At 39.2% G+C, this 25,714-nt stretch overlaps 1 protein-coding gene across 5 annotated transcripts in view; it reads right to left on the bottom strand.

Moving 5' to 3' along the window:
- The window catches only part of UNC13B (unc-13 homolog B), a 240,564-nt gene that overhangs the window by 84,533 nt on the left and 130,317 nt on the right, over positions 1-25,714 (bottom strand). For 4 of the 5 annotated variants that reach the window (XM_047767851.1, XM_047767852.1, XM_047767853.1 and 1 more), the window contains 2 exons: positions 14,593-14,907; positions 12,422-12,512 (listed from right to left, as the gene is read on the bottom strand). In XM_047767851.1, the coding sequence (XP_047623807.1) occupies positions 12,422-12,512; positions 14,593-14,907 (406 nt within the window). Of the gene's footprint in view, positions 1-12,421; positions 12,513-14,592; positions 14,908-17,129; positions 25,158-25,714 lie in introns of all 5 variants that reach the window. The other variant, XM_047767856.1, reaches the window with a different exon arrangement.

The following is a 25,714-nucleotide window of genomic DNA, read 5'->3' as shown; positions in this document are numbered from 1 at the left end:
AAAGGGGGAGGGGGCTAAGATTATCAGGCTACAGCAAGAACTGGCAGCTCTAGAGCATGCTTTTATTACTAACCAACTGGGCAATCTTCTTTCACATGCTATTTAAACAAACAAACAAACAAACCCAGCTTCTTATTGTTTCAGGTGCTAAGGTGATACTGCCAATTTCCCCAGAGACTGGCAAGAGAAAAAGGAGAAAGAAGGGTTGCAGGTTAGGGTACAATTAAGGCAGATGTAGCAAATTCAAGACAAATTCAAAGATATTAAAAGGGAACAGGGCTGGGAGAAAATATTTGCAAACTGTATATTTGATAAGGGACTTCAACCCAAATATATAAAGAAGTCTTAGAACTCAGCAACAAAAAGACAAATCACCTGATTTAAAAATGGAGAGAGGAGTTACCTTCGAGGAGCAACAGAACAAATTCAACTAGGAACCATGAGGTTGTGGGTTCGATCCCTAGCCTTGCTCAGTGGGTTAAGGATCTGGTGTTGCCATAAGCTGTGGTGTAGGTCGCAGATGAGGTTCAGATCCTGCATTGCTGTGGCTGTGGCTAGGCCGGTGGCTGTAGCTCTGATTGGACCCCTAGCCTGGGAACTTCTATACACTGTGGGTGTGGCACCAAAAATAAATAAATAAATAAAAATGGGGAGAGGACTTGAAGAAACATTTTTCCAAAAAAGATATACAAATGGTCAATAAGCATATGAAAAGATGCTCAACATTATTAGTCACCAGGGAAATGCAAATCAAAACCACAAAGAGATATGGAGCTCCTGTTGTGGCTTAGTAGGTTAAGAACCCAACTAGTATCCATGAGAATGCAGGTTCAATCCCTGGCCTAGCTCAGTGGGTTAAGGATCCAGTGTTGCCTCAAGCTGCAGCATAGGTCACAGACTCAGCTCAATCTGGCATTGCTGTGGATGTGGCATAGGGCAATGGCTACAGCTCCAGTTTGACTCCTAGGCTGGGAACCTCCACATGCCACAGATTCGGCCCTTAAAAGAGAAAGACAAAAACAAAACAAAACCACAGTGAGATACCATTTCACATCCCCTAGGATGGCTAAAATCAAAAAGACATAGACCAAAAAGTGTAGGCAAGGATATGGAGAAATCTTAATGCCTGTACATTGTTGATGGGAATGCAAAAAGATACAACCTGCTTAGAAAATAATCTGGAAGTTTCTCAAAAGGTTAAATATAGAGTTACCATACGACCCCAAAATTCCACTCCCAGGTATATATACCTAAGAAAAGTGAAAACATATGTTTACAGAAAAAGTTGTACATCAATGTTCACAGCAGCATTATTCATAATAGCCAAAAAGTGGAAACAATTCAAACGTCCATCAACAGAAGAATGGATGAGCAGAAGGTGATATATCCATACAATGGAATATTATGCACTCATAAGAAGGAATCAAGTACTGATACATACTGCAACTTGAATGAACCTTAAAACACTATTTTAAGTAAAAGAAGCTATATACAACAGGCCACATATTGTACAATTTCATTTATATGAAATGTCCAGGAGAGAAAAATCCATAGGGACAGAAAGTAAATCAGTGCTTGCCAGAAGCTACAGCAAAGCAGGGAATAGGAAGTGACTGATTAATGGGCATGAGCTTTCCTTTCAGGGTGATGGAAATGTTCTGCAATTAGATGAGGCTGCAGAGCTTAGTGAAAATACTAAAAAGCACTGAATTATACACTTTAAAATGGTAAATTTATGGTATATGAATTATATATCTCAATAAAAAGGTATTTTTTCCTTTAAAGATATGAATGGAATTCCTTTTCCCTTTTTAGCCCACTAGGAGGAAATGATATAGAAGTAGGACTGGATGAGAAGGTTGGAAGAGCACATGAAGAACAGTATCTCTGTCTCTATCTCCAAAGAATGACAGGAAATAGAAGCAAGATTTGTGTGAGAAGAAGGAAGATCCACAGCCATGGATGGTTGGAAAGATGAAACTATACTAAAATTTCTCAACCCAAAGTGACCATGAGCAAGTACGGGTATGACCTCTCCTTTTTAAGAGATTTTTAGGTCAGAACCCTGCTCATTCCTCTCCACAAAATAACGGCCCAGAATGAAAAAAGACTAGCTTCCTACTCTACATCCTTTTCATTCATCCTGTCTATAGGATGTTTACAGAGTGCCTATTATATGCACAAGACAGCCACCTCATCCTTCCTTCCCTTTGAAGATAAGTGAAACTCCTGCTCTGAACTCTTCCACATAGTAGAAAGGATGACTTTACTTTCTCTTACCTCCCAAGAGCCCAATCACATAGAGTGGATTTAAAGTTGGACTAGAGAGCATGGGAACAAAAGAGGTTTTGAGAGATGATGTCTTTTGGTTAGAACAAGCTGAATTTGATATGCTGATGGGATAAGCGAGCACACAAGAAGTAGCTAGACATATAGGTCTAGAGTTCAGAAGAGAAGTCTGGGCTAGATATACAAACAGCAGAGCAATTCACATGTAAGTGGTAACTGACATAATAAATGAGATCTCCTAACAAGAATGTAGAGAGTCATATGAAAAGAGGATTAAAGAAAGGATTCCTAAAAGACCAACACTTAAAAAGTGAGCAAGGAGAGAATTCAGAAAGGAAGAGTGAAGAGAGATCAGAAAAGAGCAATGGGGATGGTTTCTCAGATATTAAAACAGGAAGGAGGGTGCAGGAGTGTCAAATATTGCAGCGAGGTCCAATAAGATAAAGACTTAAAAACAAACACAGGATTAGGCAGCTATGAGCTCAGTGACTGAAATTCACAGTTTAATGAATTGACAATAAAATAATCTGAGACAGACTTTCCTCAAGTGTATTCCTCGGAAAATGATTCCTAGGATACTCTCCAACAGGCAGTTTCATGGTCCAGAAAGTTTAATGCTGTGCATTTTTCATTTCCCTCTTGAAGAATCACAGCAAGCCACAGTATATTCAGTTTCCTGAGAAGTCTTTCAATAAGGCAATCTGTTGGTGTTGCACTGTATTAGAACTCAATGTTTTCCAACTTTCTTTGGCTATAGAGAAACTTTCACCTAATAAAGAACCTATTAACAGTTCTAGAAACTGGAGTCCCATGAAACACACTTTAAAAACATGGTTCTAAGATTATGGTGGTAGTTAGAAGTGTTAAGCACATAGGCTCTGGAGTTCCCTTGCGGTGCAGTGGGTTAAGGATCAGATATTGCCACTGCAGAAGCTTGGGTCATTGCTGTGGCGTGGTTTAGATCCCTGGCTCAGGAATTTCCACATGAGCTCAGCCAAAAAACAAACAAACAAACAAACAAACAAATCCACCATAGGCTCTGGAGTTAAATAGGTCTAGATTAAGCTATGTGAATTTACCTTTCTAAACCTCCGTTTCTTAATCTGTAAAATGGACCTAATAGCATAAGCCACAGAATTATTACAGGAATTCTTTTGGGTTATACAGGTAAAGCACTTACAGTAACAGTATTTAATGATGTGGTTACTGTGATGATGATGGTTATGGCAGTAGCTGAAATTAGAAGGAAAAGTGTGATGTATATACTAAAGTTTTCAATGAATGAATGGGGAGTTATGCAAAAGTTGGAATCTAATTTCAACAAAGAAAGTGGGTGTGAGAACAGGTTATGTGAGGATCTATTATTGGCCTTGAAGTGGCAGAGAAATCCAGAGAAAACCAAGCCTGACCTAATAATTCACCGGGCATTAAAAAAAAAAAAAAAAAGGCATCATCTCCACACAAAAGGGCTTTAGCAAACAGCCAGGTTTCAGCCACTACCGGTTTTGGTCTCAGATATCTGGTAAATACTCCACAGTGTGCCAAAGGACAGAAAGAGTCTTTTGAGAGCAGCAGTAAAAGCCCTTGCCTAAGACAGGTCTCTAGCTTGTGAAGCAATGGGTAGGGCTTACCATAAACTTTGAAGAAGGATGCCAAAAGCTGTGGTTAAGAGAGGTCTGGAAGTATTCAGCCTGCTATAAGATTTGCATTACAACATTGTGGTACTCGCAAAATATTAGAAACAACTTCAAGGTCCACCAATAGGGAACAGAGTATACAAATTATAATACATCCACAGAAAGAAATACTATGCAGCTCTTTTTTTTTTTTTTTAAGCAGTAGATCTATTTGTGATACAGAAAAATTTTCAAGATGTAGCAGTAAATGAATAAAAGGTGAAGGACAATGTGTATAATATACACACACTTGTGTGTGCACACATGCATGCTTGTAAATGCACAGATTACCTCTGGACCAATTCATAAGACACAGGTAATGATGAGATGGGGGAGATGGGGAGTAGAGGCCTGGAAGTCTGAAGTAGGAGGGAAACTTCACATTATACATATAATTTTTGTATAATTTTATATTTTTACATTTACTACTTATCCAAAATATTCTTTTTTCTTTTTTTTCTTTTCTTTTTTTTTAATGTTAGAGTGGCAATGGCTAGGGAGAAGGCTGAAACATTGTGATAAAAAGGCAGGATAATTGTGGTCTCCATGAGGGCAAAGAGCTGATGTAGTAGAAGTTAAGATAGGCAGCCATGATCAGAGCAAAACCCTGGAGTTTAAAATTATAGAAAGGGTGCTTTCCTTATGAACTAAGACTACGAGATGGGATCCTCAAGAGCCCTCCCTTGGACCTTATTATTTTCCCAGGGGGTATCTGTTTTTCAGGGCACCGATAACAGTATAAGAAGGAAGTCTCTTTGCTTGGGAGAATGTGGTAAGTAAGAACAGAATTTTTCGGGCAAGAGCCAGCTCATTCTGTCTTAATGATCTTCCTTAAGAAAACGCTGATCCATCTCTCAGGCTAAGTGGCTACAATCTTGGACCTCCTGGGATGGCCCCATTTAAACACTTCTAAACTATGTGCTCAGTTCTATCCCTGCTTATTAACTCTGTCCCCCATCAGCTTTCCTTAGCAACCCAAGAGCTTCTGTCAAGGCTTCCTCATGGCCCATCTCCGTGCGTTCTCCTTCACTGTCCCTTCCACCTGGAACACCCACCCACCTGCTGCCACCGCAGTCTCTGTTTCTAGAGCTAAGAAGTCTCACCTCCTCCTCCAGATTTTTCTGCAGCTAAGCCAAATAAGGTACAGAATTACATCCATTCCACCCACACCACCAACATTACTGCCTCATCGGCATTAGCAATGTCAAACACTTATTAAGTGCATGTGGCCAGGTACTCAGCCAGCCCAGATACAAAGATGACCTACATGACCTCTTCCCTCAAATTGCAGACAATCTTACAAGAATGGCGGCATCAGGGCAGCTCGGCTGGTACTGCAATTACTCAAAGTCTATTGAATGCACTATCAGCTAGAGAAGTATAAATGACCTAGAAGCTTATGGGAAATAGTCAAATAACAAATAACCAAAGAAATGCAAATTAAAACAGAGGGATATCATTCTTCTTCTGACAAACTGACAAAAATTTTCCGAAATGATAATATTCAATGTTGGTGTGGCACATTCAAATACTGAAAGTTCAAACTGGAAAAACTATTCTGAAAACACATGTTTATGTATACATGTGTGTGTAACTAGGTCACCATGCTCTACAGTAGAAAAAAAAAATATATATATATATAAATGATAATAAATAAATAGTTTCACATCTGAAAAAGAAAAAGCTTATGACAGGTCTTTAAAAGGTACATATTTTTAAACTCACCAATATATTTGAATCTAATTAAAGAAATAATCAGAAATGAAAAGAGACATGCTTAATGATACTCATCAAAGCATTATTTATAATAGTAAAGAAACAAGAGGAATTTTTAAGAAGCACCTACAGGATGAAATATTATAATCTATTAATAATCATTAGGAGTTCCCACTGTGGCTCAGCAGAAACGAACCCAAGTAGTATTCATGAGGACATGGGTTTGATCCCTGGCCTCACTCAGTGGGTTGAGGATCCACTGTTGCTGTAAGCTGCAGTGTAGGTCTCAGAAGTGCTTTGGATCCACTGTTGCCAGCAGCTGCAGATGTGATTCAACCGCTAGCCTGGAAACTTCCATATGCCACAGGCACAGCCCTAAAAAGAAAAAAAAAATCATTAAATCATGCTTTTAAAAAATATTTAATAACCCAGAATAAAGCTCACAAAATCAACACCTAACAGAAAAATTTTAGGTCCACACTAAGTATGGTCCAAATTTAGCAACTTTATATTAGTGTATATATAAATTACACAACATAGCTAATGTTAGTAGTTAATATTTGCTGTTACTGGCTTTAGGTGCTAGGCCTTGGGAAATATTTTTTTAAGAATTAATTAAGAGAAGAAAGAAGCACATGGAGACTTCTGTGGAAATGCTAATGGGCTTTTCTGGCTGCTTAAGCATGCCTAAGAGATAGGCTAAATGCTCTTCCAGGTTCTATACTGGGCTCTAGAAAACCAGCAATAAAAAGCACAGCCCTGGCATTAAAAGATCTTACAAGTAAACAGAAAAGATGTAACAGTAAACAAGTAATTCCATTACATTATGGTAAATGCTGTTTTAGCAAAAGTATAGTAGTCTCCCCTCATCCACAGGGGATATGATCCAAGACCCCCAGCAGATGCCACAGATACCAAAATTCTGGGACGCTCAAGTCACATAACTGGCCTTCCTCATCCCAGGTTCAGCACCTGCAGGTTCAACCAACCACGGACTATGTAGTACTGTAGTGTTTATTTTAGAAAATCCACATGTAAGTAGACCCACGCAATTCAAACTCATGTTGTTCAAGGGTCAGCTGTAAACTGTAATAAAAGTTGTATGTATGTGGTTTCTCTCTCTCAAAGTATCTTACTGCAAAATTTTAATGCATTTTCCATTTTAACTAAGTACTTATCATGCACTGTGGCCATAACTTTTGCAGTTTGAGGTGTGACAACAACAACTAGCACAGATTTATTTTTCCTTCATAATTTCGTGGATGAAAGATCCATCCCTACTGCAAAGCTTAGCAACCTCAGCATATATGATTTTTTTTCTTTCAAGTTGAGAACTTCCACCATTTCACTTAATGGAAACATTTTATGGCTTCTCGTTGGTATATCTGAACTGTCAGCATCACCACTCTTGCACTTTGGGGCCATCGTTAAGTAAAATAAGTGTTATTTGATCACAAGCACTGTGATACTGTGACAGTCAATCTGATAAGTGAGATGGCTACTAAGTGCTTAGAAGGTGGGATGTGCTAGACAAAGGGATGATTCATATTCAGGGCAGGATGGAGCAGGACAGCATGAGATTTCATCATACTACCCATAACAGCATGCAATTTAAAACTTATGAATTGTTTACTTCTGGAATTTTCCATTTAATATTTTTGGACTGTTATTGATTGCAGGTAACCAAACCAGCAGAAAGGGAAACCCTGGATACAGTGGTGGACTACTGTACACACAGGGTCTGGAAACCGACTGGATTTTAAAATATGTGAATGAGAAGTTAGCTAGGTGGAGAAGGAGAAAGTATTCCATGCATGAAAACAGCAAGTACTCTGAAAAAAAAAGTATTCTGTATATTGGAAGTATTGACTAAACATAGAAGCAGAAATGAATAAAACTGGAAAGGCATAGAGGGTCTCTATTAGTGCTTTTCAAATTCTTTTTTGTGAAGGATCTGATTTTTTATTCCCAATATGTCTTGGACTGGTATTTCTGGTCGATATCCTATTCAGTCAGACAAGGCTGCTGATCATGTGCTTGATGTCATGACAATCCAAACTGCCTCTAAATACTTGCTTGCAACTTCAGTGCTTATTTCATCAAAGCATGGAACCAAACAGTTCCAGGACTGGGCTTGTTCATGAACTATAAGGTGAGTCACACTGAGGTAGATCATAAAGGTTTCATTTTATCATGAAGGTACTATGAAGTAATGGAAGTATATATATACATATTTTTTATTTCCTCTATTATTTGCTTATGTATTTATTTGCTTATTTATTTACTTGGCTGTACCCATGGCATGTGGACGTTCCTGGGTCAGGGATCAAACCCATGCCACAACAGTGACCCAAGCTAGAACAGTGACAATGCCAGATCTTTAACCAGTAGGCCACAAGGGAACTCCCAATTTCCTTTTTATTCAAAGTTTTACCAGATAATTTTTTTAAATGTCTTTTTTGTCTTTTTGAGGGCCGCACTCACGGCACATGGAGTTTCCCGGGCTAGGGGTCTTAATCAGAGCTGTAGCCGCTGGCCTATGTCACAGCCACAGCAACACAGGATTGGAGCCGCGTCTGTGACCTACACCACAGCTCATGGCAACTCTGGATCCTTAACCCACTGAGTAAGGCCAGGGATCAAACCCGAAACCTCATGTTCCTAGTCAGATTTGTTTCTGCTGCGCCATGATGGGAATTCCTTACCAGATAATTTAAAATCCTAAAAGAAATGTACTATTTTCTCCCCATTTTCTGGATTAGGAAAATGTGGTCATTTTTCTAATAAGAAAATAAGGAAATAAGGTCAAAAACTTTATTTCAATGCCTTATTACACAGAAAAAAATACTGGCAACTCCAACCACAGGCAAATGTTAATTTCTCTAAAATGGTAAAAAGCTCCTAATAATCAAAAGAAAATGGGCAAAGACTATAAATAGACTGTTTACAGAAAAGTAATGGCTTTTACCTAAGTGAAAACATGCTCAACTTTGCCAATAATACTCAAGATATGCAAATTTAAACTCTACTGAGACACCACTGCCTAGAATAGTGAAAATCCACTAGCTTAACAAGTCACTCTGTTGGTGGGTTTGGGAAGAAAGAAGTACCTCATGACATTACTAGCAGAGTATAAGTTGGTAGAAGGCAGATACCCTTTGGGATATTCACTAAAGCTGTTCACAAATATGCTTCTCTATTTTAAAATACACAGTCCTATTCATTTGAAATTAGATATGGTTATAGAATTTGCTTTGACCAGGGGAATATACGCAAAAGTGACATATATTTTCTGGGAAGAAGTTTTTTTAGAGCCAGAGTGCAATCTGCTTTGTTCGCTTTCATTTTTTATCTTTTTTTCCCTCTACCATCAACTTTGGCAGTGTTCTAGAAGCTGCTAATCCCTTTACCTGGATTGCAAAGAAGGTAACTTAAAGCAGAACTCCTTAACATATAAGACAACAAAATAAAACTGTTGTTTTAAGTCACTGCTAAGTGGAGGGTGGTATTTATTAAAATCACAAATGCATATCCCTTCAGATACACTTGCGCAGAAGCCAAATGACATATATAAAAGGTAATCATTTGCAAAATGGTTTGCTATAGCAAATGAGCACAACAATCAAATGAACAGCAGCAGAAGATTAGTTAAATACTTGCAGTATATTCATATAATGAAATATTATGCAGCTGTTTAAAAATAAATTTATGTTAGGGCTAATATGGAAGAATCTCCAAGTGAAAAAGCAAGATGTTCCCAGTGTGGAACTATATTCAGTATCTCCTAACAACCTATTGTGGGAAAGAATCTGAAAAAGAAAATATATATATATTTTGCTGTATACCTGAAACAATGTAAATCTTCACTTACAGTCTAATTTAATCTTCAATTTTAAAAAATATGTTCCCAGTGTGTACACCATCTTTGGTTTAAAAAAAAGAAGAGAGGATTAAAATTCATATTTGCTTACACCTCCATAAAGAAATATAATAAGAAATTTACAAAAATTATCTTAGGGCAGATAGGCAGAACTTCCAGTTACTCAGAAGAAAAAAAAATCCTTAGTGCATACTTAACCCTAACTTTAATAACCTTTCGGCAAACCTCATCTTAAGTATAAATGGTGTACTTGTGCCTCTATCTTAAACTGTTATTAGATCCTTCTTTAAACTCTGGCTTATCTTCCTCTTCTTGGCCACAGATGATCAGCTGCCAGTTATAATACCTGTGTTAAGAATATATTTACTACTGTTCTTTCTTCTTAAAAAAGCCATTTAGCTTTTCTCTAAATAATTCCAAGCTTTGGTAATTGTTTTTAGCTATTCTTTTTGAGAGACTCTGAATAGCTTCTTAAAAAAAAAACACTCCAATATATTCTTGTTTTTCTCAGAACTTCTCCTCACATGGAGGTGGTTTTTTTTTTTTTTAACTTTCCTTTATTATAAAAATTGTAAAACCCTTCTGAAAAATTAGAAATAGGAGTTCCCGTCGTGGCGCAGTGGTTAACGAATCCGACTAGGAACCATGAGGTTGCGGGTTCGGTCCCTGCCCTTGCTCAGTGGGTTAACCATCCGGCGTTGCCGTGAGCTGTGGTGTAGGTTGCAGACGCAGCTCGGATCCCGCGTTGCTGTGGGTCTGGCGTAGGCTGGTGGCTACAGCTCCCCTAGCCTGGGAACCTCCATGTGCCACGGGAGCGGCCCAAGAAATAGCAAAAAAAAAGACAAAAAAAAGAAAGAAAAATTAGAAATAAAAAATTGATGGGAAAAAAAGGGAAATGTCTTCTTTGTTGTAGTATGCCAACTAATGAATGTAGAAAGGATAACAGAAATAGAAGGTTACCATTTGACAACCACCATGAGTGGCAGTAGATTCAGAGAGAAGTCATAAATGCATATTTGGTATGTAGAGATCTGATGAAGAACAAGATACTGGCATAGTCTCAGAGTAGTATACCACAAAACACTTATCAATAACAAAAGGAAAAATGGTACTTGAACATTGGAGAAACCTGACTGATACAAACTTAACTAGGCGATTAAGGTTAACATACAAGGGGAGGACAAGGTGACAAGTACTTTCTGATGCAATTCACTAAAAAGAGCCAAACAGGACTTCCCTTGTGGCCTACAGGATAACTACATGGTGTTGTCTCTGCTACAGCTCTAGATCAATCCCTGGTCCTGGAACTTCCACATGTCACGGGTGTGGCTAACAAATTTAAAAAAAAAAAAAAAAAAAAAAGAGCCCAACACCATTTTTGTGTATTCCCTGCCAAGAAAGTATGACCTGACTCTGGACATGAAAAAACACTGGATGGGGGAGTTCCCGTCGTGGTGCAGTGGTTAACGAATCCGACTAGGAACCATGAGGTTGCGGGTTCGGTCCCTGCCCTTGCTCAGTGGGTTAACGATCCGGCGTTGCCGTGAGCTGTGGTGTAGGTTGCAGATGCGGCTCGGATCCCGCGTTGCTGTGGCTCTGGCGTAGGCCGGTGGCTACAGCTCTGATTCGACCCCTAGCCTGGGAACCTCCATATGCCGCGGGAGCGGCCCAAAGAAATAGCAACAACAACAACAACAATAACAACAAAAAAAAAGACAAAAAAAAAAGAAAAAAAAAACACTGGATGGAGCCCAAATGAAGAATATACCAGAAAATGAAAGGTCTGTACTATCAAAGAGGAGAAAAACTGAGGCACTGTTCCAGATTAAATGAGACTAGGAGATATAACTACTAAATACAACATGTCAGCCTAGATTGTATCCTGGACAGAAAAGACATGGTTTAGACAGCTGGCAAAATTTGCATGGGGTCTTGATGACAGTGTTGTCATTGTTGATTTCTCTATTTGGATAGTTGGTTATACTGGAGAGTAGTCTTTTTTTAGGAAACAGTAACAGGAAAAATCTTGCCTCCAACTTTCTCTCAAATGGCTCAGAAAAGGATAAATCATAATGGGGGGTGGAAGCAAATATTGTAAAATGTCAACAACTGGAGCATTTTTGTGAGAAGGATATGGTAGTTCTTTATACTACTGATTTGGCAACTTTTCCCTAAGTGTGAAATCATTTCAAGATACATTACTTTTTAAGTGGGTTTACACATGTGAGCATGCTTGCATTCTTAACATCTGCCAGGCATTATACTACTGACAGCCACTTGTCATCATTTTTAAACATCCTTTCTGCTTGAAGACTGACTACTGACACATAGATAAGGGCATTTCAAACTTATAACACTGAAAATGAAAAATATATCTATTTTTACTTTTTTTACATTGCTTTAGATATTAATGTGTTGATGTTCTGGGCCTTAAATTAGGGAAGCCCATGGAAATTTCTGAACACCAAATTTCTGAGTAAAATTTCTGGCCCTGTAAAGGTCAGCCAGTGGTACTTCAACTGGCTGGCCAAGGGAGACAAAGACTGACCATAAGAGTCCTTAAAATAGTCTCCTGTTCTAAACTCAAAATGAAATGGTCTCATAGGTGATAATAGTACTGAAAATGCATTTAATTTTACCTTAAGGCTCTTAATCCACTAGGTCTATTTGATTTCCATTAGTGAGCATAGAAGGAAGCCAACAGCCAACTCCCCATCTCTTTTGGCTCTAGCTTACTTGCCATGATTTCCAGAAGAACACCATAAGATGACTAATCACTGACTGCTTCTTCGGCACCATATGTCTCCCAATTTCAAAGGAAAAAGTGTCCCAACTAGAACCAGAACAACGGATTTCCTACCTCCTGCAGCTGGAGTCGAACTTTGGTAACTGCTCGGATCCAGTGTGCTCTGGCTTGGGTAAATGGCGAAGATGCATTCTCCTCAGGAAAACTTGCAACAAAGAAAAGAAAGTCCCTTAAAAATAAGCCCGGGCCACAAGATGACAGTGCAAAACTGTCAAAAACCTAAAACTGAAAGGTTTGTATTCATGCCTATACTTGTATAGTGATTCAGGCCACTAAAACAGCATAACCCTGAATATCCAAAGTGAAAAACATTCCTCTCTAAAAGGACAACTCCTTTTGCTTTTCATCTGTTGCCTCTCTCTCCTCCCCACCCCCCACTTTCCACTCACCTGATGAGGCAGCTCATTGGAATAGTCTAGGATCAGGATATTAGAAGTAACTGAGTCAAGTCTAACAAACTATTCAGAGATGTGTGAAGTAACCCTCTCACGCTACCTTTCAAGACAAGCCTGCTTTGGGGGTTCTTCATAGCATCCTTAGGGCAGAATTTTGTACCTGCAAACCCTTCCTGCTCCACTAAGTTTTTTGGAAGGCTTACCAATTCCTAGACTATATCAAGGTGCTAAGACAAAAAGGCGAGCCCTTTTCCTGCTATAATCTTGTTCCTTGAGCTATCTCAGGAATATCCTCAATGAAAGGAACAATAAATATGACAAAGTAGCTTTGAGACAGAAATGCTATCCTGTAATAGAACAAATCATCACCAAGGTTCTTTTTTTTTTTTTTTTGGCTTTTTAGGGCCACACCTGTGGCATATGGCAGTTACCAGGCTAGGGGTTGAATCGGAGCTACAGCTGCCGGCCTACACCACAGCCACAGCAATGCGGGATACAGGCCATATCTGTGACCTACACCACAGCTCACGTCAATGCTGGATCCTTAACCCACTGAGTGAGGCCAGGGATTGAACCCACAACTTCACGGTTCCTCGTCAGATTTGTTTCCACCACTCCACGGCGGGAACTTCTCATCTAGGTTCTTAATAGTGGTTAATTCTTGGTGATAATGCATCTCCTCTATCCCACTGGGATCTACTGCCAAGGCAGCAAACAAGCACCCACCATCTAGACACATAAAATATATGCTAGGCTCTGACGCCACCTGAGACAACTAGGGAAAATTCTGCCCCTCAGGGGAAATCTGACAATATCTGGAGACATTTTTGGTAGTCACAGGAATACTATTAAATATCCTACAATGCATACATCAGCTCCCCATAAGAAAGAGTTATCTAGCTAAAAATGTCAATAGTATTTGGTTTGGGGCAGGTGTGGAAAAACTCATACTCTACAATTGCTTGGATTATGTATGCTGGAGGGAAACTTTGGAGGGTACCTTAAGTGGAAAGGCATATATCCTTTGACCTAGCAATTCCACCTCTAGGTAACTATCTTGAACATGTATGTACAAAAATCTAAAAAAAATTTTTTTAATAAATAAAAATGTCAATAGTGTCAAGACTGAGAAACTCTGTTCTGCCCCAACCTATCAGCAACTCATGGACGAATTTAGCTCAATACTAACACCTCTCAAGCTCTTTACTAAGCTTCATTATATGACTGTTTATAAAAGGACAGGTTTTAAATTTTTCTTCTTATGGGTACCCACTGTCAGACAAACTGCTCACAGCCTGGGGAGACAAGGGTGGGTTAGATCTTATTTCTAGACCAATTCTTTTCTTAACTCTCCCCTAGTTTTCTCAGCTAGTGACAAAACAAAACAAAAGGAAAAATAATGTTCACCAAAAATTGAAACCTTAATAGGCTGGGAAGCCTATTTCATTCAAAGCACTCCTCTGAATGAAATAACCTGCGGGGCCCAGGTGGGGAAAGACTCCCAGGGGTCAAAAAGGGAAGGGAACACCAGGCCCAGGTCAGTTCCAGACTCAGAGGTTGCCATTTGTGGGGTTGACTAGTAAGACAAGAACTGCAGATTCTAGAAGGCCTGATAGACTGCAGCTAAAATGTTCTTCAGAGATCCTCCAAATACTTTGGAAATTATACCAAAAATCAAAGGAAGCAGTGCAGAGATAAGCCTTAGCATCCTGATTACCACCATATACAGCTATAGGCAAAGAAGCAAGAAGCACTTATACTCTATTCAGCAATACCCCACGGCAGGTACTGAGGAAACCATGTGAGTTTCTCAAGACAGCCATCACTTACCTTTCCTGGAGGCCTAGGACTTGGTCTTTGTGTAGCACCAGATCTGGGGGCGGATGGGTTGTGGCATCTTCTTTCATCTCTTTGGGTTCACATGCTCCCTCCTTCTCCTCTTCACCTGTCGCCTCCAAGGCCTTCTCCTGTTCTCCAAATCCCACTTGGCCATCTTTAGAGAAGCTGCCAGAGCTGTGGCAGGAATGAATCGAGTCCCTTTCCCGATGGTCATCGTCTTGTTCATGACACTGGTCTAGTTCACTCAGCTGAGAGCTTCCTTGACTCACATTACAGGAGGAGCCATACCTACTACTGCTGGTGGGGCTGTGAGAATGAGAGGAAGACAGATGAGTAAATAAATAAACATTAGGGACCAGAGCAAAGTAATGGATAATTCTAATAATGATCCTACCAGTGGCAAGGATCACAAACAGGAGGTTCCTGGGAAGAGGACCAAACTTTGCAAGCAAAAGAACTAATCTCTATTCAGCAGAATCACAACAGGAAAAACAATAAAACATGCTGAGCTCCCCAACAGCACTTAACCTCAAACCGGCATTTGATTTTGATGAATACTTTATCTTAATGTGGTATTTGTAAGTAAGAGTAAGAATTATCAAAATTGTCTGTTGTTTAAGCCTAAAATTCTCTACTTGGACTTCTAAAGAAACTTGTCCAGTGGCTGTAAATAAAGTTTTCTAATTTCCCCAAAGTAACATGGACAGATGGGAGTTCCCTGGTGGCCTAGCCATTAGGGGCTCGGTGTTGTCAATGCTATGGTTTGGGTTTGACTCCTGGCCCTGGAACTTCTGCTTGCCATGGATGTGGCCAAAACAATGGATGAACTCAACTCCTTTTTTTCTATTACTTATTACACTGAGTTTCTCTTTTTCTTCCTCTACAGTTGTGTTTGTCCCTCAGAATGAGCAAAGAAGAGCAAACATGTTCCTTCAATTATCTCTCAGCCATCTGCACAATGAGGTAATTGAAGCCACTTGAAAATGGAGTTTAGGACCAAGAAATTCCTCAAGGGAATTGTCTCATTGACATGAATGTTACAATGATACTGCTGGCAGAAAAGGGAGCATCCCAAAGATGAACCTGCCCATCTGTAATTCAGTTGCTCTTAGGATATAGCTCAGTTTTGGACAAAGTGGAGACAGTCCAAATCTAGGATCTGAGTCAGGACAATATTAATGTATTTCTGTAGCTGAAGACAGGCCAACTCAAGGCTCTTTCAACCACCTGAATTCTCGTACCCAAAAAGGAAATTTGTTCCCCTGCTATGAGAAATAGCAGCTGTGGCAGAGAAAGTAGCAGTGAATCGTGACCAGAAAGAGCAGTATTCAGAAGTTACTCACTTGAGCCATATACTGAGTTTAAGGGATTCAGTCCTATTCAAAATAGAGGAACTTGGAGATGATCTACAAGATCTATCCCAGCTCATTTGAATAGTCCCATCCCAAGTCAGAGGCCCTTCATTTTACTTCTGGTATCTTGCTGGAAAGCCTCTATGCAAAACGACAAGGAATTTCCTTGCTGAAGATTCAAACTTTAACTAAAGGGCTTATGTTTTTTCTTGGCCAAATGAAGATAAATCATTGTTTTCCAGTGATATTTTTCCTATACTTCCTCCTGACTAGGCTGATTTCTGATTTTTCATCCCATGGCAGTAGCATAGGTACTAGGCCATCATTTTCAGTGCTTTCCAACACACATACACATACATGCGCATACACATCATCTCTCTCCAAAGTCCTTGACCAGCCTTTTTAGACTGGTTTGGGGCAGAGTTCAAGACAGCATTCTTAAACTTCCCTGTATGGGGCCTCTTCTTAAGGGAAATAATAGTATCTTTGCAGGTGGACCCTGTACAATGCTCTAGACTGAAGAGCTACAGCAAACCAGAGCCCTGAGTTCCTGTGAGATTTCACTGAAATCACTTATCAGACAGCAGTCTCATGGGTAGTAAAAGGCAGAGACTGGAAAAAGCTGTACAAATCCACATGGAATAGGATACATAGTATACATTATTCCATGTATTTTATTTAATACCCTCAATGCCACTGGAGAAAACATCTTAGAAGACTTGGAAAAGTAAAGCAAAACAGGTTATATCTGTTTATATCTAAACACTTATAGATATAAGTGCTCGAGACCCAAGAAGCATTCTAGCCTATTGTGTGGCTGTAATTAATATATGCCACTCAACAACTTGTTACCTGTTCTTGCTCTCTCTTCTCCTTTATATAAGGCACTTTATAGTATATAAAGCAGAGCAAACCAGAGTGAGTAAATCCTAGGGCCTAGCCTTTCTTTTAAGCAAGAAGCAATTTGTTCCAATAAATGAATTACATTTGGCAGAGAGAAAAGATGACAATACCCACATATTATGTCTTATTACTTAACCCCTAATTAACATGAAGCACAGGTGGTGGGAAAGACACAGGAAGGATAAGAAGCAGGTTATGATTAATCTACTGCTAAGTCACTGCATCATAAATGGTTAATTCCTTAAAATCATTTATGATGCTTTGAGAACAGGCCTTTTACTGGTCTTTGGTCCCTTGCTGTCAGGCAGAGTAACTGGCTGCTGTACATCTGACACAGAGTCAGTGCTAGCAGACTCTCCCTCTTCTTCATGTGTTTCTGGCTGGTGAAGTAGCTCAGAGACAGTGCAGTGTTCTTCCTCATGACTCTCGGAAAGACAGGTGGGGTCAGACAGATTATCTTTGGTACCACAGGGTTCTCCAGATGCTGGGATTTCCTGGTTTTCCAGGTCTCCAGGCCCTGAAAGCTCAAGATTACATACACTTGGCCCAGCCTCCAGCAGCTGCTCTGAGGTCCCAGAGGACTGAGTGCAGGCCTTAGGTGGCTCAGCAGAGGCCCCAGTCATTTGAGAAGAGTCCACAGTTTTGTTAGCCTCACTAGAGTTAATGCCCTGATCACTGCTAATAACCAAAATTGGAGAGGAAGATTCTGCAGGCATTTGTTCAGGGCCCTCTTTGTTCTCTCTTAACCATGGGAATGAAAGATACAGCTTCTTTCCAAACCTTAATTTTGACTCACTTACTGCTACATTCCCTTTCCCCTCATTACTGCCTTCAAAGAGAGTTGACAACTTCTTAAAACTAGACATTAAACCAGTCTCTACTGCTCTATTGCCAGAGGAGGAAGATGAAGAAAAGAAAGAGCCCAGTGGTTTCCCATAGTCAGTAGCAGAGGATGGGAAACTGAGCTTTGGCCAACTGGTTACGTTTGGGATTTCAAAATGAACATTTGGCTGCTCAGTCTCTTGGGGGACTGCAGGTGGATGTTTCTGGGCATCAAGTATTCCATTGCTGTCTTTGGCACAAAGCACAGGTTCCTCCAGCAGAGGGTTAGGAAGGTACCCTTGTGTTTCCAACGAAGCATTCTGCCCAACACCTGTCTCACTGAATAGCTTAGGACTGGTTTCTAGTGAATTGGTTGCCTGTGGCTCTAAGATGTCTTGGTTTGTGGAGGCAGATTGCATATCTGGCTCTGGCTCAAGAGGAAGAGGTGGCTGAACTGGAGGAGGAATCCAGGTAGGATCTGGATGCAGCTGTGTTGGCAATGAAATATGCTCTGCTTCCAATGATGCCTCTGTGTCTGTGCCCTGCAACACCCCCATGTCTCCTTTATCATTCAGAGACATTACGCCTTGCCCAGTATCATCTCCCGAGACAGAAGATGCAGCCTCAACGTTTTCAGTACCTTGGGGTTCTGGTATTTTATCAGGAATATTATTTTCCATTTCAGTTGTTAGTTTAGAATCATTTATTACAGTCTCTGAGTCTAACTTTGCGCTAACCACAGACATTCTACAGTCACTGACAACAGATTCTGAATTGAGTATTTCAAAGGCAGCTTCTTTCAACACATTTTCTGGAGTTACTGATCTTATAGCATTTCCGGAACTATCATTTTGAAGCAGTGTGGGAGCTGGGATAGATGCCTCTTGTTTGGATGTCTCTGGCTTGGGACTTTTGAAAATTCCAAATAACTCACCTTTGACAGGCTGAGATGATGCACCAGAAGAAAGAGAGAAAAAGGAGTTTTTCTTTGGAGGTTTAGGAGAAGAGAAAAGTCCAGAGAAAGTTTTAGGAGGTTCAATTAAGGACCCAGGGAAAGATTTCACCTTGGTCACAAACCCTGAAAACATTTCTACTGAAGAGTCCAACACTGATTTCTCTTCCTCTTTATCTGCAAAATGACTCTGGAAGTGCCCTGTACACTCTGGCCCTGTAGGGGAAGAAGTTGGCTCCGGGATCTGTGTTAAGACCTCATCAGGAGACTTTTCTAATGGTAAGTTCAATGGGTCACTAGTAAACCTTTCATTTTGGTGGTAGTTAGTACAAGTGTCTAAATTGTTGAGCTTTTCAACCAAATGGCTATCATGTGAAAAAGAGCTGGCCAATGAGTCACTCACGAAGGCTTCCTGTGTGAAAGCCTCTTCTTCATGCAGAGACACCTCAGGGGTCTCTGGACCAATGAGCAGTGTTTCACTTTGTGCCTGAAATCCTGATGAATGAGAAACAATGTCTTTTTGTGACTGATTTAACTGGAAATCTGCTAAAGATGTTCCTAATCCATTACTGGAACCTAGTTTTCCTGGATAGTGCTCCTCTATATTGAATTTATCTGCAAGGGAAGTAACCTCAGTGGTGTTAATAATGGAAACACAAGGAGCTTTTTGCAGTTCCTGAACTACCTCCTGGACTATGCTATCTCTATTGCCATTGGAACCTTCTCTAGCCATTGTACCACCTATACCTACAATAACACTTGGTTTCTTACAGGGCTGGGAAGTCACTGGAGCAACAGTTGAAAGGCTATGTTTTTCCTCAGGAGTCTGCTGCTTTTCATCCCAAAAGGACAAGCTGAAGAAATTGAAAGAGCTATTATGAGAGGCATCCTTCTTGCAGCTTGTGTTAGCAGTGGAAAAAAAGGAAGAAAGTGTGAATAGCCCTTCTCCTTGAGATTTGGTTCTTGGTAGGCTAGCAGAGGCTCTGTTCTCAGACTTCTCAGATCCAGTCAGGAAAGAAAATATACTTTTCCTGTTTGGCAATTCTGGTTGGGATGGAGATGTTGTGGCAGTTGCAAAACTCTGGTCTTTGGCAGAAAAATGATCGTGTTTATCTGAATTTCTTCTGCTGAGAGTATCTAAAGATATTTTATCACTTCTTAGAACTTCTGTCACTGTAGACACACTAGTAGTTTCTAGAAAAGAATCTCTGGAAGACTCTTTGAGACAACCTGTTGAGAAAGATGAATTTGGTGGCTGCTGGGTTAGGTGGTCTCTGGAGGGTGCCTCTTCTTCAGTCAAATGATTATCCTGGCTCTCCCTACCTGACGGTTCCTTTAGCCCGCTGTCATCAATAGTAGTCTGCTTCTTCAGATTTCTAACTCGAACCTTCCCTTTAGAAGAAACTGGTGCAGCAGGAAGGTTCCCAACACCCTGGCTAGTTAGTTGTGTTGGATTAGGACTTGACTTGACCTCATTCTTATTAGTCACTGAAGAAACGGACATATTTTCAGTTGTCTGTATAGAGGATACATTGGTTTTAAAGAAACCCCCAAGGGTACCAAAAAAATTTGAGACACCAGAAGATTCATTGTTTTCCTGAGATGAAATCTTTCCACTTTTATCTCCATTTTTTCCTAAATTTGGTGATGCTTCTTTATTCCCCTGGGTTTTAAAGAGGTTCAAAAATCCAGACGCCTGTTTCTCGTTTGCTACTGTACTTATTGAAGAGTCTTCTTCCCGACCAAAAAGTTTCAATGCACTTTGAAATAATGTTCTCTCAGACTCTTTGGAAGTCTGGTCCTGTGGAGGCTCACAATTCTTGTGTTCATCCCTACTCAACTGTGACACAAGAGTAACTGAAACAGAGTCAGCTGTAATCATCTTTTCATCTTCTATATCTGACTTAGCCTGAGGAGTTGTTTGGTTTACCTGGAAAACAGATTTTAAAAAACTTTGTTTTTTCATATGAATGCTTTTATTTAAAGGAGATTCTTGCTTTATATTTTTAGTAAATTCTTGTTGCTGAACATTGGATACTATTTGTCTCTCTGAATCCTTCTTGAGAACAATTTCTTCCTCATTTTGGGAGTTACTCTCCAGTTGCTTATTCAAGATTAATGACTGAAGACCATCATTTCTGAGCTCTGCAAAGTTTGACTGCTGGTCCATTTTCTGTGTGGCAGAAGACTCTAAGGATTCATTCTTATCAAAATTGAAAGTACTTCCAATTGAAGCACCCAAAGCAGAAAATAAAGAAGTTACTTTGTTCAGTGATGACATTTCTTCTGTTTGCTGTGGGATGTTAGTCTTACTTTCAAGATGAACCAAAGAAGTAGCTTCTTCAAAAGAAGACTGGAACCAGTGGAAACTGGAAGTGTGAACTGATGAATCCTTAGTTAGAGGCTGAGGCTTATCTCCCTTTCTAATTTGATTTTTATTTAAGACATGATTGCCAACAGTTTGGGACTGATTTCTGAGATCCAATGCACATTCAGAGTCTTCAGAACCACAGAAACTTTCTTTGAAAGATACAAAGTCTTTTTTAGACTTTTGAGGATTATAACCTGAAAAATCTAATGGTTGATCCCTTTGGCCATAACTTGACTCTTCAAGAACTTGTGAAAAGGTTTCTAAATTTAGACACATTGGTCCCTCATTTCTTGGCAAAACCACAGATAAATCAAGAGGGTCATCAATTGGTTCCTCTTCAACATACCACAGTAATTCACCTTCCTTGTCTAGTATTTTAAAACTGTAAGAAGAAACAATGCTATCATCCAACATAATACTTGAGAGATCATTTGTCTGTAAATCACAATTCAAATACTCTTCATAAGGACAATTGGGTATAAATAAATATGCGTACTGCCCAGTAGAATCAGTAAGGAAAGAATAGATGTATTGACCATCGTGGAACATAAAATATCCATAATTTCCATCCTCTGAGGGCCACCATATTCCATTCTCAAAACATGACAACCATTCCTGGTATTCACAACCAACACTTGAAAAAACAAAGTTTTCATCCATTCTTAATGAGTCTAGATCAACTATGGGGCATGTAATCTTCTCATAACCTGAAGAACAACTTAAGTCAATGGGTAATTCTTCTAATGAATTCTTAGTCTCATTAATCGGAAGATAAGAATTTCCATATAATGAGTTAGCTGCCCACATATCACCTCTTAATAAGTAATCTTCATTAAATGCTAACTGGTTGAATGATTCATATGGTAAGTCACACCAAATGACACTGTTTGGATTTGTTCTCCATTCCAAGATATTTGCATTTTGATCTTTATGGCAAAAATTTATTGCTGGGTTTTCTGAGTCAGGCCACAAGAAAACATCAGCTGATGGAAACGTATTCTGATTTACTATATAATAAACTGGCTGAAGTTTTCTGGAATTTTTAGAGAAATCTTTTATATCAGAATCCCATTCATAAGAGAAAGGATTGTTCATCTCTTCAAAAGCCTGATGGTTTGATTTACTAAGAATGTTAGTATTTATTATAGGTGATTTTAACTTGTTAGGATTTTCATGTAGTTTTGCCTCAAGAATAGGGTGTGGTGTCTGCCTCTTAGCCAAAGATTTCTCTAAGAGGTCCTGCTGAGCGACTGGAGTGCAGTGAAATATACTGTTCTCAGAAGAGAGACAATTCTTTTCACTTTGTTGGGTTTTCCATGTAGGAGGGCAATGATGATTATCAACCCAAGCATCAGATAATGGTATGTTTTCTTTAGGTAAAGATAAGCAGCTTTCTATGAGGCCAGAAGTTTCTTGTTTTTCATGGTTCTTCTGGCTCTCGGAAGTCACACATGAAGTAACAGGGATCTCATCCAAGGATAAATACTTATTTCCACTCAAACTTTTTAGGTCACCTGAAGACACGGACTTTGCTTCATCTGGTTTACAATCAGTCATACTGCTATTGGATATCAAGTTAAATATTCCAGAGAAAAAGCTTGGGGTATTAGTCCTGTGATGAGAGTCATCTTTTTTTAAATTTAATTCTTGTTGACTAGATAAGTTTTCAAGAGAAGAAAACCTGTTCAAGAAGCCAGAAAGGAGGCCTCCTTGGGTACTTTTCTTAGAAGCTTTATCTACAAGTTTGTTGTCACTCCTTTCATTAGCCAAGGTGGGTTGTGTAATGGTAGAAGTAAATGCTAATGAAGAGTTTGGTACTGTTAAAGATGTCATTTGTGTAACAGTCTTACTTTCTCCTAAAGAATCTGAGGATACATGTTCTTTGGGCACAACTCCAGGAATGGTTAAGGTATCTCTTTCACAGTTCTCTGCTGCTGAGTGGTCACTTGATTTTAATTCCTCTATACTCTGAAATTTCCAAAGATCATTATTAATATTTGGAGATGAATCCAACTTTACTTTATGAAGTGCAGCATCTTTAGGAACATTCACTTGATCACTCTTATTCAATGTCTTTATATCACCAAAATTCTCTACATTATTATGAATATTTGGAACTGAACTAGATTTTATTGAACTAAGTTTGGGATTGTCATGGCTGTTTCTTTTGATCTCTTCATCAGTGGTTACTGCTGAGCCATGAAAACTCTGGTCATTGACAGTTTTTTGACTGTCAGTGAAAGAAAATTTAAACAAAGGGAAAATGTTTCCTTTCTCTCTTAAATCCTGCTGCTTTTCAGAATGACTAAGAACTTTGAAAAATGGAATATGTAGTTTTCCACTAAAGGAAAAGGAATGTCCATCTTTCTTAAGGCCCCTTTCCCATCCATCTTCCTCCACCTGGTGAATTTTCATAGAGTCTGACAAAGTTTCTTTTGAACAGGTCTCAGGGGAAGTAAGCAAAAACTGGCTAAAGGATTTTCTGAGTGGCTCAAGGAAGTCATCACCAGTAGTTTTGTCCCCTTCTAATGGCTCTAAAGATGCCTCTTTATTTGGAGTTCTACTGCCAGCTACACAAGGATGTACTGGAGTATCTTTGGCACATGTATTTGGTTGATCTGGTAATAGAGGCATATCTGAACAGGGTTCTCTTTCCAACAGACTCTCAACATCATCTTTCCTACTTGCAGAACTAGCTAAGTTTGAAGGTTTAATGGCTGCTTGGGAAGACAACAAATTCTCGCTTAGGGGCATTTGGGAGCAGCCTGTAGTTTCTCCATCACCCTTATCTAAAGTGGCAATGCTACTGTCACTGCCAAGGGTATCTTCCCTTTGGTTTGACTCAGAAGCACACACAACAAAGCTTTCCTTTCTTGTTGGCTTGTCCTGGTCATCATCTTTTTTGGCTTCATCCTTTTCTGAAAAGATCTTTAATGGATTTAGCATGCTGAAAACTGACTTCATAACTGAACTCTGACTCTGTGGCACCGAGTCCTTTCCAACAGTTTCTGTTGAATCCTGAAGGCCTAAACTTCCAGTTTTGCTGTCCATGTGCTTATTTTCAGAGATTTTGTCATGTCTGCCAAAGTTCTTATTACCAACTGTTTGACCAGATAATGGAGATGGACATTGTAGGGAAAGATCCTTCTCTGGTACTGACTTGACTCTGGGCATAGATGCTGAATTAATCGTTTCTGTTTGATGAAGAGTTTCTGTTTTCTCTGGAACTAAATAAACCAGCTTTTCCACAGAGGTTGTTAGATGCTTTGTGCCTGAACCCACCTTTTCTGTGAGTGAACTGAATAAAGAACCAACAGCACATTTCACTCCATTCAGCTCAGGGAAAGAGATGGTCTTGTCCTTGTCATTCTTAACAATGTTTAAAGATGGTATTTGATCCCCAGGCATTTTCTGTTCTGCATTATTAACAGTACTATTGTGTTTAAGTATTTTTTTAGTTTTTGAAAGGGAACCAAATCTATTAATCTCCTCTTCCTTCTCTGCTAAATATTCTGACACTGATTCTACCAAACACTGAAGCTCATCCATTGTATCAATATAGTCGTCCTTGGGTTCTTCAGTAGAGGAAGGGGTCATTTCTTCCATAGGGAACACAGACAGATTTCCAAGTGTGTTTGTATCACAGTTTGTCCTTTGTGATGGAAATGCAGGATTTGCTCCATAATACTCTTCTGGAACACCTCCAATAGGATGGACATTGGATAGATGGCATGTTGGTAACAGTAAACCTTCCTGCTTATCAGAAACAGGGGAACCCAGAAGCTCATCAGAAGTGCTACTGGTAGAATCTTCAAGGACATCTAATGGAGTGAAATTAGTGACATGCTGGTTTAAGCCAGATGACTTTTCTAAGTTCTTAAAACCAGGAAGATCATAATCATCATTTTCTAAGTTAGTGGTCCACCTGCCACTCTTAACCACAAATCCATTTTTGTAGGGATGCAAAACTGGGTAATTTTGTTCCTTATTTTCAACATGGCAATGGTTATAACTTTCAGTGTTAGGATATGTACTTTTGAAGTTAGTCTTAGTTCCTGATCTATCATTATATTTTCTTCTCTCACTGTCTTCAAAATGACTGTATAAGGGTGTCTTTTTCCTTCTCCTATCTATTGTATCATATTTCTGAGGATATCTAGAGAAAGTAGATGTTTCAAACTTAAGGTCATAGTTAAAGGCAGTAGAGAAGTCTGTTTCTTGATTTTGAGATGGTATCTTTTTCCAATTCTTGTACTTTGATTGTACTTGCTGGCTATAATATTTATCAGGTTTTGAAAGAGTTCTTGCTTCTTTTACCTCTGCTTCCTTTAAATTTATGTTACTGTTTTCTAGAAGCTCTTGTGACATTTTCCCCTCTATCTCCTCATATATATCTTCTTGCTCTTCATAGTCAACATCAGAGAAAGACGTAATAATCCTAATTTTGTCATTTTGGGCCCGCAAGCCTTGTCTGATGTAAAGAGAGAAAATTGCAGGAAAAGTAAGGCAAGAAAAAAGGATAAACAGGGAAAAGAAACAAATTATAAGATTTAATGCACATTCAATGAGAAATCTAAAACTAGTAAAACCAGCAATTTGATTAAAAAGCATTCAGATTGAAAATATATGACAAAAATAATCCATATGTTCTTAAATCAATATTATAGCAATGTAGTCAAAAAGTTTTTTTCACATTAGTAAAAGAATAACTAT

Source organism: Phacochoerus africanus, chromosome 2, assembly GCF_016906955.1.
Source record: "Phacochoerus africanus isolate WHEZ1 chromosome 2, ROS_Pafr_v1, whole genome shotgun sequence".
In the NCBI taxonomy this organism is placed as follows: domain Eukaryota; kingdom Metazoa; phylum Chordata; class Mammalia; order Artiodactyla; family Suidae; genus Phacochoerus; species Phacochoerus africanus.
The sequence above is the reverse complement of the archived record's forward strand: the minus strand, read 5'-3'. Positions and strand labels throughout refer to the sequence as shown.